The sequence below is a fragment of the Micromys minutus genome, assembly GCF_963924665.1.
Source record: "Micromys minutus genome assembly, chromosome: 18".
In the NCBI taxonomy this organism is placed as follows: domain Eukaryota; kingdom Metazoa; phylum Chordata; class Mammalia; order Rodentia; family Muridae; genus Micromys; species Micromys minutus.
In genome coordinates, this window is record NC_137953.1 from 50,116,574 (window position 1) to 50,131,064 (window position 14,491).

The 14,491-nt window shown below is 46.9% G+C and overlaps 1 protein-coding gene across 3 annotated transcripts in view; it reads right to left on the reverse strand.

The window, feature by feature from the left end:
* Window positions 1-1,484: 1,484 nt before the first annotated feature.
* Window positions 1,485-14,491, reverse strand: part of NRF1 (nuclear respiratory factor 1) — a gene marked incomplete at its 3' end in the record, with an annotated part of 87,599 nt that continues 74,592 nt past the window's right edge. For 2 of the 3 annotated variants that reach the window (XM_080932005.1, XM_080932004.1), the window contains exon 12: window positions 9,841-10,094. In XM_080932005.1, the coding sequence (XP_080788131.1) occupies window positions 9,841-10,094 (254 nt within the window). Of the gene's footprint in view, window positions 3,037-9,840; window positions 10,095-14,491 lie in introns of those variants that run through there. The other variant, XM_080932006.1, reaches the window with a different exon arrangement.

A 14,491-nucleotide genomic window follows, 5' to 3' on the forward strand; every position in this document is an offset into this window, starting at 1 on the left:
ACCTTATGAGACCATGGCAAACTTTATTTACCTGGGACACTCTAGTATTCACGAATCTAACCTAACAGACCCTTGGGTCAAATCTAATTGACAAGATAGTTTGGTGCACCTGGAGAGCACATACTGAATGTTTTATGTTGCTGATGAAATCAGATTCCATATAAAAACCTGACTTCTTCCATTTGCTGGGAATTTTGAAGGTAGCAAGGCCCACTTGTCTTTGAGGGCACATTCTGCTACCTTAGGAGAGGTGCCCATCGAAGAGCTGCTTGCCACTTTTGTCTCATGTCCACCTCTACCCCACTGTTTCTTTTACTCACTGGACTTAGCTGACCCCTGGTCGGTGGTTTAGGGAGATGTGGCAGCCCCTTGGAGGACAGCTGTCACAAGCTTGACGAAGGCACGGTGTGGGTCTTCAGGAAGAGCTAGTAGCAAGCGTCCTGGAAAGGCTGATTAGGAGGGTCCCCAGAGAACCTGTGGTCTGTGCAGCCAGTCACCCCTTCCTCTGACGAACATGGATGGTGGTGTGCCATGTATGAAAAAGGGACAGAAGCTGGCACTTGACATGACTGAGCCAAGGTTAAGCCCCAAAGGAAAGCACATCCTCATTCCTTTACTCTAGTCCTATCAGCTGGAGACTCACGGAGACACCCACCAACAAAAACGGCAGAAAACGGCACTCAAGGGTCAGATGAAAGTGTGCTGAGTAAGGAGACCCACAGACTTTGGGAAGGGCCTGAGTTAGGGTGTGGCAGCGTCCAGTTGTGACACACACTAAAACAGTGAGTGTGTTGAGTGGGCGTGTGGGAAACCAAGAAACAAGGACATAGAAAGCAACTCTGGGCTTGGACCTTTTGCTCTGCAGACATTTGATACCAACACTCACTAGGGAAACCCTTTAAAGACGCAGGGTCACCAAGGTTCACCTAGTCTTTTAACATGGTGTCAAATAAACACCTAAATCAAATTCCAGAGTAGAGCCTTCAAACCATCTTCCTGAAGTGGGACTGTTCCAGAAAACCATGACATAGAAAAGATTTGTCAGCACTTAGCAGCCTGGACAGATCCTCCTTCTGGGGCTTCCTGCAGCTCTTAGGTGTGTCCAGTGAAAGACCTCCAGTGCCTGCCTGGTCAAAGGACAATGAGCCACACCCCAAGAATCCTACAGGCCAAGGCTGCTAGAGAGAGGGGCACTCCTTGTTGCCACATTGAACTATTTATTGAATGAGGCAGTTTAGACAGTGTGGAGAACAACACAGGACCCATGCTCTGCTGCCGGGATCTTCTCAAACTATTGGGAGATCATTTTACCACAAAGAAACACTGCCCGCCCTTAAAGCCCCAGGACAGCTTCATAGTTTAAAAAGAAAAAAGTAACAAGTTTTAGAACCAGGACATTTATATGTAAATTCCCGCTCCTCCCTTATTAAGTACAGAAAAGAACATACAAAGAACGTTGTATAGTTTTATATAAAACAGGCAAATATAAGAATTGGAAACTTCTCTCAAAGGCTGAGCAAGACATGAAGAATCTTTTAATGTCTCGTTAAAAAACAAAAAAAACAAAAACACCACATTAAATAGACTATCACGCACGGGAGAGGGCTGGCAGGAAAGAGGAAGAGTCCCTGCACGCAGGAGCGGAGATTTGGCTTGTCACGGACTCAGAGCTTGTGGCTGGACAGCACAGAAGCTCACAGTGATGACTGCTCAGTGCAATTCACACCGTGAGCAGGAAAGCTGTGCCAGGCTTTGCGCCGCCAGCATGTGCCTGGGAAAACAGTCCTCATAGCGTCTTCTGACACACGTGACGGCAGCCTTCGGGCAGAGGTCCTGCGTGAGGCAGTGTCCTCTGCTGGGATATAGCTGCAGAAGGCTGGAGAACACGGCTCCCACGGGTGCACCCTGATTTATGTAGTTTTCTCCCTCCTTCCTTTTTTGCTCTCCTATACTCTTCCCATTCTCTCCATTACACACACACACACACACACACACACACACACACACACACACCCTGCACTTACACCCGCCTGCTCCATAAACATTCCTCCGACCCTTCACACTTCTGTTACCTTCAGTTCGTAACAGGACCGACCTTCCATAGTCCCGAGACTCAGGACTCCTGGGGAGGAGAGGAGAGGAGGCTGAGGAAAGACTTCCTGCCCCTGCCAGGAGCCTGCAGGGCATTTTCCGGCCTGTGGCAAGGTCAGCACCTGGGCCAGCTGGAAGAGTTTCTCTGCTGGCAAAGCACGTGGCCACAGTGTGTCCTGGATCTTCCTTCCCTCGGTGAATCTAGCAGAGGTCTAGGCGGCCACTGGGAGGCAGCTTTGGTGAAGGACATGGTCACCTCTGCCTGAGTCTGTCAGTAGCTCAATGCATGACCCTGGTATGAACAGAACCCAGGTGACTGGTCATGTACCCTACCGCCCAATAAACTGGGCGGGTTATTGTTCCCACAGTTCACCTTGATTTCATACAGGTAATTCCATGCAGGTTTCATACATATATATGTATGTACATATATACTTTATACATATATGTAAATGTGTATGTCCATATGTACACATATACATATATTCACACTCACACGTACACACATAAGTATACACACATTTCCGCACAAAGAAGTCTGGCCACAATTTGGCTTTTTGGGACAGTGAAATCGGTGTTGTTTCTCACTCCACCAGATCCCAGAAGTGGTGCTTTAAAAAAAATGTGATTCCAAAATCTGCTGCCTTTCTTCCTTCTTAAAAAAGGGTTACCAAAACTTTCTTTCCAAGTCGAGAGACTTAATTCCATTTGATTGCACCTCTGCAAACATGTATAAAACTCTGAAGTGGACTAGAAAACGGCGCCATGACAGAGCTCCACGTTACTGTTCCAACGTCACCACCTCCACAGCCTGGCCATCCATGGTGACTGCGCTGTCCGATATCCTGGTGGTGACCGGGGCCATGGCCACCTGCACTGGCCCGTTGCCCTGGGCGAGGCTGGTTACCACAGTCTGGTACATGCTCACAGGGATCTGGACCAGGCCTGGAGAGACAAAGCAAGAGCGTTGGTGGGGCCCATGCTCAGGACCCAGCTGCCGGCTCAGGGCATCACTGCCTGCCGGCCTCGGTCAGCGACTCACCTGCTTCCCAGGCACAGATAAATCTCAACTTCTTTTTCCTTTCTTTTGTTAGAGACAGGTCTTGCTGTGTAGCCCAGGTTGGCCTTGAGCTCTTGCTGCCTTTGACTCAGCCTCCCAAGTGCTCAGATAGTGGGTTTATGTCTGCTCCCCACTTCAGTTTCATTCTGAGACATTCCCAGGAGCGTGGGAACGCTGTGCAAATACTTCCACAGACACCTCCCAGCCTCCGTCTGCTGCCAGCACAGATCGCCTACTGCGCTCCTGTGCTGTCTGTCTGTCTGTCTGTCTCTGGTCCTGTGCTGTCTGTCTGTCTCTGCTCCTGTGCTGTCTGTCTGTCTCTTCTCCTGTGCTGTCTGTCTGTCTCTGGTACTGTACTGTCTGTCTGTCTCTGGTCCTGTGCTGTCTGTCTGTCTGTCTCTGCTCCTGTGCTGTGCTGCTGTCTCTTCCAGCCCCTTAGCTGCCCAAGCTCAAGCTTCTATCAAAAGAAACAACAAAAACCAAATTTCTGTCTTTTGCTCTGTTGTCTGGTCACTGGTCCATCTATGGTTTTCCCTCCAGAATCAAATATGAAAAAGAAACCAAATTAGCTCATTTGTCTCCTAATTGTAGGGTTTCACAGACTGGTATAATTTTAAAAACACAGTTTAGGATCCGCTAAAAGCAACAAACCAAACGCACCCCAAGTATCTCCCAACACCTCCACACGGTACTTAGGGCACAGAAGCTGGGAGGAGAATGATCTATTCCAGGTCACTTGTGCCAAATAATCATGGGCCTTGGCTTCCTGTCAGACACAGAATTACAATGAACACGGAGGGTTGTGCGCTGCAAGTCACAAAACTAGTCTGACTGTCAGGGAGGCAGAAGCAGTAACTCAGGGCATGGGAGCCTGGCTCCTTTAGGATGACAGAGGCAAACTAGTATTTAGCCACTGGGTTAGTAGGTAGGAGTCCTAGACCTTAACACCTAGAGCACTGTGACAGAAGATCTGAGATGCCTCCATCCCCAAAGCCCACTCATAGTGAAGTCATGTGAGTGGAATGGCCTGGTCTAATGCCAACTAAGCCCTAACATCCGTAAGTCGCCTGGCTCTGTCCCTGTACAACCTGACAAGCATTGTGCTGATGTGCCATTCTTAAGGGGCACAGAGCCACACAAGGACAACACAGACAGCTTAGGGAGAAACAAAACAAACAAATGCAGTTTATGTCTGGTATCCTCAGATTATTTTATGAAGATGGGACTTTATATGATATATATCATATAAAATCCATATATATCTATATAAAATCCCAAAACACACACACACACACACACACACACACACACATACACACACACACACACACACCACTCCACACAACTGTAGTGGGAATCTGAGACATGATTACCTAGGCTCAGGAGTTCCAGGCTAAGGAGGCCATAACACAGGGGACTTCATTTCAGAAATACAAAATAAAGAGCCGGAGTCTAGCTCAGTGGAAGAAGTTTTGTCTGGCATGTATGAGGCTCTAAGTTAGATTCCTAACACTCCAAACAACAGCAGCCCCCAAACCACCCACCTACCCAATCAGACCTCAAACTCTTGCGAGAGGGTATGTCTCTAATCCTAGCACCCAGGAGGCTAAGACAGGACAACTATGAATTTTAAAACAGCGTGGAACACAGAGTGAGACCCTGTCCCATAAGTACAACAGTAGCAGCAGCAACACCCTGCGCAACTCCAAAATCCTACAACCAACTAGAAAAGAAAAATATGAAAGTAATTTAAAAAGAAAACATACAATAAATGAAACACATCTCAAAGGTTATAATATAACAAGAAAAAAAAATCCACAGACTAGAAAAGATTAGGAAACATGGGAATTAGACACACAAGTAAATCTTAGTCCTGAAAAGCAAGCTTGGCGCGGAAGAGGCCACTCGATGCACTGGGCATGATGGGCAGCAAGAGACCCAGACAGCAAAGAGTCCGGAAGACTCCAGGAAGAATGAAGCAGGGTCAGGACAGGAGAGCAATACCGGATGCATGGCAAACCTAAAAGCTAAAACAATGGAGCCACGCCTTCAGGTATCCTGGTTCAAGCTTCCCAGAATCACCTTCAGCCTGGAATTCTACACCCCGATAAGATGATCTATATGAATTACACTGACACAACTTCAGATAGGGCTCAAAATCTTAGCAGCCCACGCACACGTTCTCTTAGGAAATGTGCTCAGCATTAGCCCAGGAACCTCAGATGAACGCACAGGCTCTGGAGACCCCGAGCAGAGACAATCAGAGCAAGCCGGGGGGCGGGGCTGAGCCTGAGCACCAGGGAACCACCAGAAGGATTAGGGCCAGGAAAACTGGTTGAGTGTTGAGACTAGCAGGTCTAGTGGAGTCTGAGGTCTGTCACATCAAAAATCATCAGGTGGGCTAAAGAACAAGCCACTCAGGGAGACCCCACCATGTCTGAAAGAAAAAGAGGGTGACTCTCTTCACCACACCAGGCAAGTATTAGCTGGAAGAAAAAGCTATACAAAAATGAAATGGAGTAACATTTACATTTGTTTATATGGATATAATACAAACACAGATACATCAGCCACAAACTGTTACTTCATTTCTTTGAGGGGTAGGACTCCAACGTTGTGTATAGTTTTCAGACAGTAGCTGGAGCATTAGAACGCCATAGCATTTTTCTTCTGTGCACAGCCCACAGTCAAGCACCTAGACTGGCCTTCTATCTACCCAGCAGCTCGGCTGAAGACCGAACTCAAGTGCTCACAGGCCCCTCATGCCTCTAGTGAATGAGACCATGTGATACTACCCTTTTTCTGGCTTGATCAAGCTCTGTGAAGCTGCCAGGGGTTGCGATCCAGGCTTGAGGGGCATTAGAACGTCCTACTTCAGGATAAAAATGAGTTTTAAATGACTTTTCTTAAAAAAAAAAAGTACATTGGTGTTTTGCCTAAATGTGTGTTTATGTGAGGGTGTTGGAGCCCCTGGAACTGGAGCCACAGACAGTTGTGAGACATCTGTCCAGCCCCTAAAATGAGTTAGGCAGCACCTGGGAGTGGAGGCAGGAACGATCTTTGTGAGTTGGAGGCAAACCTGATCCACACAGTAAGTTCCAGGCTAGGCAGGGCAAATTGTGAGACCTTGTCTCCAAAAGAAAAGAAGAGAGAAGTCAGAACAAGTTAGAAGGCCTGGTGGGTGGGAACCATTTATGCAATCCCGATGACCTGAGTTCAACTCCCAGGACCACATGGTAGGAGAGCAACGACTCCCAAAAGTTGCCTCCTGACCATCACATATACTTGGTGGCGTGCATGTACTTACATGTACGTGTGCCTGCCCAAGTGTGTATGTACTGGGTAGGTGGTAATCCAAACCAAAGGAAATTAATGCAAACGAAATCTAATTTCACAGTGACGACTGTGTGGGCATTCTGTCAAACTTAGGGATAAGCATTTGATGGCACAACATGAAACAGGCTTGTTTTGATGACAGTCATTTTGAAACCCACTTATAAGGGCATGTTAACAAAACAGGTGGGTCAGTACAGCTTCCTTGAGAGGCTGGGGCTGAGGAGAGCGTGTCTGTGTGGTGGGGAGAAGCTGCCAGAGGACTGGGAAGGAATAGGAGGCTAGGCTTCAGGGAGAAGGTGGTCTGGTTTCTTCTAAACCATTATAAATGGGTCTTAAATGCGGAATCAGTTCTTTCTGTCACCCTTCCTTGCTAAAGGAATTGGCTTTATTTATACTACGTGGTTTAGTCCTTTAGTCTGACATGTAGACACCATGATATTAAATAATGTTGAGATGCTTTGGCAGGGTGTTCAAGGCTCTCACGATCTGTTCTAGTCTTATTTTCTCCTTTTGAGGGAAGGTCTCAACATGGAGCATAGGATGGCCTTGAACCTTTGGCCTTGATCCTCCTGCCAACTTCTAGGAATGCAGGCCTGTACCCATTGTGCTCTAGTCTGCAAAGGCTGGGATCCTTGAGCTCCACACAAGCACCTCCAAGCTTCTATACACTATGACTTTTCAGCAACTGTCTTGTTCTCTGTTTCTCCCAAGTCTCTGTCTTCCAATGGTTTGGGTCCTGTTCCCTGGTAGCCTCAGAGCAATTTGTCCAGACCTCTAGAGGAATGGCCCTTACACACTGCCACTGTCTGCATGTCTAATTTCCACTCTATTGCAAATTCCTTAAAAAGGGACGGACTATCACTGAGTGCTTAATCCACTTTCCAAACTCACAAACTTGAACTCAAATGTCAAATCACCGTTAAGGGGAGTGGCTCATGCCTGTAACCTCAGCAGCTAGGAGGGCTGCCATTTTCTCCTAAAATAAAAACAAAGTAAAATTACCAGACCCAAGACATATCCAAATAAAATATTTTGTACAGACTGAATTTTGTATATTTCACATAAGTCAGAGAAGGAGCAAACTTGGCTTCAGTTGTGCTGTTACGAAATGACTTCCACACAAAACTGTCTCCAGGTGAGTGACTGTGACAACCGCTACACATTTTCAAGGCTTTCCAAAGAGAGAACCCCCGTCAGCAGGGTCGCTGGTAACCTCGTTGCCTTGGAATCTCGGCTTTGCCCTTTACACACGCTCAGCCCACATCCACCTTCGAGACCACCGTCTTCATGTGGGGTTTCACAATCTCTCTCACACAAACAACCACTCGGGCATTCTGACATAGGATTAGATCAAATCTCCTCTGCGTCTCTGACCTAGCAGTCTTTATGTCCATGGCACAGGGGAGGGGCCGAAGGCTTTGAAACCCAGTACGCACTAAGTCGGGCGGCTGCCCTTGGAAGAGAGATGATTAAATGCTGAGGCTCAGTAATCAGGCAGGGACTGCCCCTACATCTGCTCAGCCTGCCCCTGATTAGCCCTAATCTAGAGGCACATGCTAATCCACACTTGTATTCTGGGTCATTTCAATTGATTAAGCAACAGGAAGACCCCGTGCAGTCTTAGTGACTAGACTCCTTGGTATGTGTGTAGCTGCGTGTCCCTTAACTTGGGCTAGGACCTGGACAAAGATGCAGAAGAGTACCTCTGTAAGTGAGCATTCCTCCAGACCCCAGGATTTCTCGGGAGGTAGACCTAGCATGTTCTAAAGACTCTATTATTCCAAAAAGTCAAAGCCACACAAATGCTAAGAGTTTAGTAAGTCAAAACTGCTTTAAATTAAAGTTTACTGCCATTTGTTTTGTTTTGAGACAGGATCTTATGGTGTAGCCCAGGTTAGCCTCAAACTCAGAGCACTTTCTGCCTTGCTCAGAAACCTTTAGGTGTTCTGATTACAAGTATGCTCAACTGCAAAACACTCACCCAGTTCCAGCACTTGGGAGACAGAAACAGGTAAATTTTGTTGTGTTTGAGGCCAGTTTGGTCAGCAAGCCAGTTCCAGGCCAGCCAGGGCCACAAAATGAGACCTGCCCCCTAAATTTAGCAAAAAATTCAAGGACAGGCAATATGGTTTAGCAGGTAAACTGCTTACTACCAAACCTAACAACTGGAGTTCAATCCCCAGGACCTACTCGATGGATGGGGAGAACTGACTTCAAAAAGCAGTTCTCTTATCTCTACCTATGTGTCCCAGCACACACAGGCACACTCCCTCACGCACCCAGGTAAATGTTAGAACAATGCCCAGCAGCTACTGGGTTTGGTGTTAGATGCTTATAAAATGAACACTTGGGAGGCAGAACAGTCATAGAATAGAATCTTTAGTCTGAGGCCAGCCCAGGCTACATGGTGAGTGAGACCCTGTCTCAAAGTCAAAACCATCCCAAGGCCCCAAAGCCGGGCAAGGCAGTACAAGACTGCAGTCCTAACGCACAGCCTCCGAGGCCAGCCTTGTCAACACAGCAAGACTCAGTCTCAAGACCACAACAAAACAAACAGGTAAAGGGATTGGCTGCTGTGTCCACTGCACACCTGTCCCAAGCTAGATGTGTGGGCTTTGGATCTGACAGAGCATCCTGGCCAGCAGGGCCAGGAAGGTAGAGGACCGGCCCCTCAGATTCACTGCTGCCTCTCCATGCTTCATGGCTCATCATGGTAGCAGTGCCAACAGAAGGGTGAAAGGGAACCAGAAAGTTCAGATCTTTAGGATCTGCAAATTCCCTGTCAGCCCAATGAGCATTTCCCCCCTAAAGGAGGCTGACCCTGTTCTGTCTTGGTTAATGTAAAGTCTGCTGGGTATCATTGTTGAACATAAATGATACTCAGTCTTCCCTCTCTTCCTTACCTCAGTACCTGGTAATCACATCTTCCCGATACTCAAGGCCAAGCCTTTGAAATCACCCTCAGCACCTCGACTTTACATCCAGTACATCATCAAATCTTGTCAACTTTCCTTCCTTTATTCTTGCAAAAAATATTGTATAACTTTATTCGTCCGTGTGTTCCTACATAAGGAATGAGATAGATGTAGATCCCGTGGAGATGACTTACAAGCAGCTGTGAACTGCCTCACGTGGGTTTTCTCAAAGGACACCGAGCACTCCTAACTGATCAACTCTCTAACCCCAAACTCTCTCAAAACTAAACCAGAACTCGTTTTCTACCAATGTCAGTAATAATCTGAGTCCCATCCCAACACCGTACCTTCAGTTTTCAGAAACTTAAACAAAACCAACTACCCCAAAGTCAAAACCAAAACCCAAACGATACATATGCTAAGATTAAAAGCTAAATTTTATTTCTTTTTCAATTGCTGAGGTGAATTAAATTTGAAGAAGATAATATCTCCGTCTTCAACAACGTAAGTTCTGCCTTGTTGGTACTTCCCAGCAGCCTTAGCTGCGTCCTCAGAACTTTCCTCTTTAAGGTCTTCGTCTTTCATTACTTCCGCCATTATGAATCCCTTTCCAAAATCTGTATGAATCTTTCCTGCAGCCCGAGGAGCCGTCACGGCTTTGCCGATGGTCCATGCATGAACTCCATGTGGGCCTGCAGTGAGAAAGTACTCTAGTTGGAGTGCTGCAAACCCAGCCTTAGAGATCTCTGGTAAAGCATTGTCCTGCTCAGTTCCAGATACTTCTCTGTCTCCTCAGCACTTTAACCCAGGATGGTCACAAACTCTCAATCCTTCTGAGGTTATATAACAGTCATGCTGGGTTAGCTGAATCTTGAGCAAGCATGCACAAGCTTTCCCGTAAGTTCCCTTAACTCTCCCTGCCTAGATCTGCCCTGCGGGTCTGAGCAGGGCTCTCTGACAGTCCCACATCTTCCCAGGGGTGTTGTAGGCCCCCTGTGATGTTATGGACCCCACTGTTCACTCGACACCCAGTCTGCATGGACCTGCCCTGCTTCTGAGTAGTTCCTGTGTGTCCTTGGGTCTGCTGTCACTGAACACTGAGCAGCCTGGGCACAGGAGGTGTTCAGTAACCAGACACATTATGACACACCTGATGCTCTTCATGACTTGTTAGAAACTGGACTACATTCCTTCCAGCCTTGTCCACTTCACACTGAAGGGCATTGCCACCCTTTCCATTGCTCTAGAGCAAAGCAACTTTCTCCACAAGCATCGTTAAGGAGCTGTCATCAAATGCTTTGTGGAACTCCAGGGCTTTTCACACAAAAGGGTTATCTTACTTCCATGAAAGTGTTCTTAGCCACAAGGACCCATGTGAATTCTGTCATTAAACATCTGTGGGCCTTAGTTTCCTCACATGTAAAATAGTCACTAGTAATCTCACAGGGGACCTGAACCAGATAGTTGACGTAAGAAAACCCTTGGTACAGTGTCTAGCACACAGTAGGTCTACAGTACTTTTCAGCAGCTTTTCAAGATGACTTTGATTGAGAAATGTTAGCTTGGGTTGCAACACTCCCAGGAAGCAGCAGAGTGGAAACAGCACACATTTTGCAGTAAGAATTTGCTCCTACAGTGGGCAGATCATTTGCCAAAAGCCTCCAAAGACAGACTCCAAATAAAAGCCATGGAATCATGCAGAAGACTGGCAGGCAGCTCCCCATGCACATCACAGCAATGGAACTGTATGAGGGAGACGGGAAGCACCTGCTAACCAAGCACACGGGCCCATCCACTGGGTGCACAGGTGAGCACGAGATCCTGGGCAAACCCCCAACCCAGATGAACAAAGTTAAAAATAGGACCAATGTTGGGACTGGGGAAGTAGCTCAGGAGAAAAGTGCTTGCCTGACGTATGAAGGCTATGGGTTCAGTTCCTGGCACTGACATAAATGTGTCATATATGAGTGATCAGTCACAGTATGATGACATTGTCAAAAACCTCCCAGAAGTGATCAGGACAGACAGGAACTAAACAGAGCCCAGGGCTCCAGGACTGGCTGGGTACCCAACACTACAGCATGCCCCCCCGCCCCCACCTCAAGACAAGATAGGGCAGACAGACAACTTTGGGAAGAATGGGCCTTTCATTTGCCTTCCAAGCTGGGAAGCCTTCGGGAATTGTTGTTTGCTGTAACTTAATCTTTCAGCCCAAAGGCCTTGTGAGTTGGCTGTGGAAATATTTTTAGTTGGACAGTATTCGTGGTCACGACAGGAAAAAATAGCTAAACAAAATAAACACAACAGTTGTCGTGAGACATTCTGCACTGTAACCTTGGCGGGAACTCACTGTATGGCACAGGCTGACCTTACACACAGCAATCCTTCTGCCTCAGCCCCCGGAGTGCTGTAATTACAGGCATGAGCCACCACAACTGAGAGATGATTTTTAAATATAAAAGGAAATGATATTGTAATGTCTTCTGTAGTTTTATTAACACAAAAGCTAAAAGAGTTAGCAGGAGAACACGGCCTAAGTGGAGATGTAAGTCCATGACCAGGGAGGACAATGAAGAAAGCTCTGAAGACATCGCTCAGAGTTAATAGCAATGGTTGCTCTTGTGGAGGACCTGGGTTCGGTTCTCAGCACCCACATGGGGGCTCGCAACCATCCTTAACTCCAGTTCCAGGGGACCTGATGTCCTCTTCTGAACTCTGTAGGCCCCATGCACATAGATGCATACCGATGGAAGAAGAGGAGGAAGAGCAGTAGGAGTGGGAGGCAGGAACAAGGAGTTAAACCAACCACTCTCATGTGACAAGACTCGTCAAGTCCCTAAAGGCCAGCAGGATTTAAGGGGAGGGAATCCGACGGCTCACTTGAAGAACACACCAGTGGTGGATGTCTAAGGAAAGGCACTATATGTGAATCAAAACAGGCCTGGTTATCTGGCAGGGAGCAGAGAAAGCCAGGAAGGGAAGCTAGTCCAGCATGTAAATGGGAAGAGGCAGATGTCCAAATAAGGACCAGATGGAAAGAAGATGGAGAGAGGAAAGAAAGGAAGGCCATTAAAGAATATTAACCTCAAACAGAAGAGCCAGGTAGCCGTGACGCTTGCACACAGGGAAGCAAGGGCTCTTCTTCAGCCTTCCCTTAGTATGCTAAGTCTGAAGCATTTGGGGGTTTATGGATCAAATGTGTTATACCCGGCAAACGCTCAACAGTCCCACGAAGCTAGGAGCAGCCTCAGAGGTCCTTGGTATTGGGTCCTTCTCAGTACTCCAAGTTTTTCTCTTCTCACCAGACTAGGGGAAAAATGACTCTAGGAATAAGGTTCACAGCAGCGCTGGCCAGTGGGACACTGTTATTCTGGCCTTTGCCTTTAATGCTTCAAACAAACTCTTCTTGCACCCTTGCCGATAAATCAAATGTTTAAATTTATTTTTACTTTTCAGTACATGTATCTCAAGGATATCCTGGCAATATGAACTTTCTCCTCAATACCTGGAGGTGCTCAGAAACATTGCGCACTGAGACTGTGTTTTGGTATCAGAACCCCATGGTTCATCATCCCAGAAATTGAACACCTAATGTACGCTGACTTGAATTCTAGGTTTGCTGATCTAATCATAAATGATAAATGCTTTTCTGAAAATGGAAATAGAAACAAACCTTTGATTGGAGTACAGAACATGTACTTGGCTCAGGATGTGCGACCCAACTGTACAAAGGCAGGAGGAGTAAGATCAGGACCACAAGCCCACACACCAGTGGGCTGAATGCCACCCTCAGAAGAAAGTCACCAAGCTGTGTGTACTGTTGTTTTGTATTGTTTTTCAAGACAGGGTTTCTCTGTGTAGCCCTGGATGCTCTGGACTCACTTTGTAGATCAGGCTGGTCTTGAACTCAGATTCCCTGTCTCTGCCTCCTGAATGCTAGGACCAAGCTGGTTTTAATGCAGACTGGAGTGGTAGGCTCACACAGAAGCTGCCCAGAGGGAAGACACTTCCAGAGTTTAACATAATTACACATAGAGACAACTACCTCAGTAAAACCTAATTTCTTTTTTTTAAATGAGTCACTTTTTTATTGGGTTTTAATTCTCAGGGTTTGAAAGGCGTCAAAGACTGAGTTCCCCACACAGGAGTCAGGAAGACAATCATGGTCCAGAATGTACCATGGGCACTGTCCCTCTTCAGTGGTTATATGGGTTGACATTCAGGTTAGAGTTCTCGTAAGAAAGGCAGGAGTTGAAAGCATGTAAGCTGCCAGTGTCAAGCCAACCCATCAGTGGACACTTCCTTTCTTCTCATCGACGTACGTACTGTAGTGACCTCTTTGAAATGCTCCAACGATGCCTTTAGGGGCGAAAGCCCACATCAGTGTCTAATGCAGCTGAGCAGCTCACCTACTTTGACATTTAAAGGTCTGTTCTTCTTCACTGGTGGAATGGCACCATCTTGGATTCCGTCTATTTGCCAAGACCAGTCATTGTGACCAGTCATTTTCTGTCTCTTTGTCTCTCTGTCTCTTGAATCTGAACTATATTTGAATAGTCATCTTGTCCACCAGGGACAAGTCCTTTACAGGGGATTAGGCCATCCACAGAAGCAGCAGAGCCTGGAATGGCAGCGTTGCAGTTACTGTGCCCTCAGCTGCTTCCTTCTCTCCCCAAAGACGAACCCACCTGTAGCCTTCTTGCCAGGATCCACTTGTAACCTCCACAGTCTGCCATAAAAAGGCCTGACAAGAACACATAACCGTTAAAGGTGCCGGGCAGGATGGGCCACTAGAACCTGCCACAGCGCTGTAGCTTCCCACATACCCTGGCGTATAGTATTCTGTGAAATATTTAACAAACCCAGCAGCTCAGAGTGTAAACGGTGTGTGTTTACAAAAGTGCATCTTATAGCCAGCTCTTAGTCGAGACAAAGGTCAAGGCGGTTATTCCTGCTCACCTCTGTCTTAAAGTAGCATTTATGATGTGGTCTTCTTGCAGCAGATCTACCTTCCTAATTATGTCTTCCTTAAGCTAATATGAAGACTAATTTGTCTTCCTAAGCACCCAGCAGCTGCACAGGGAGTGGT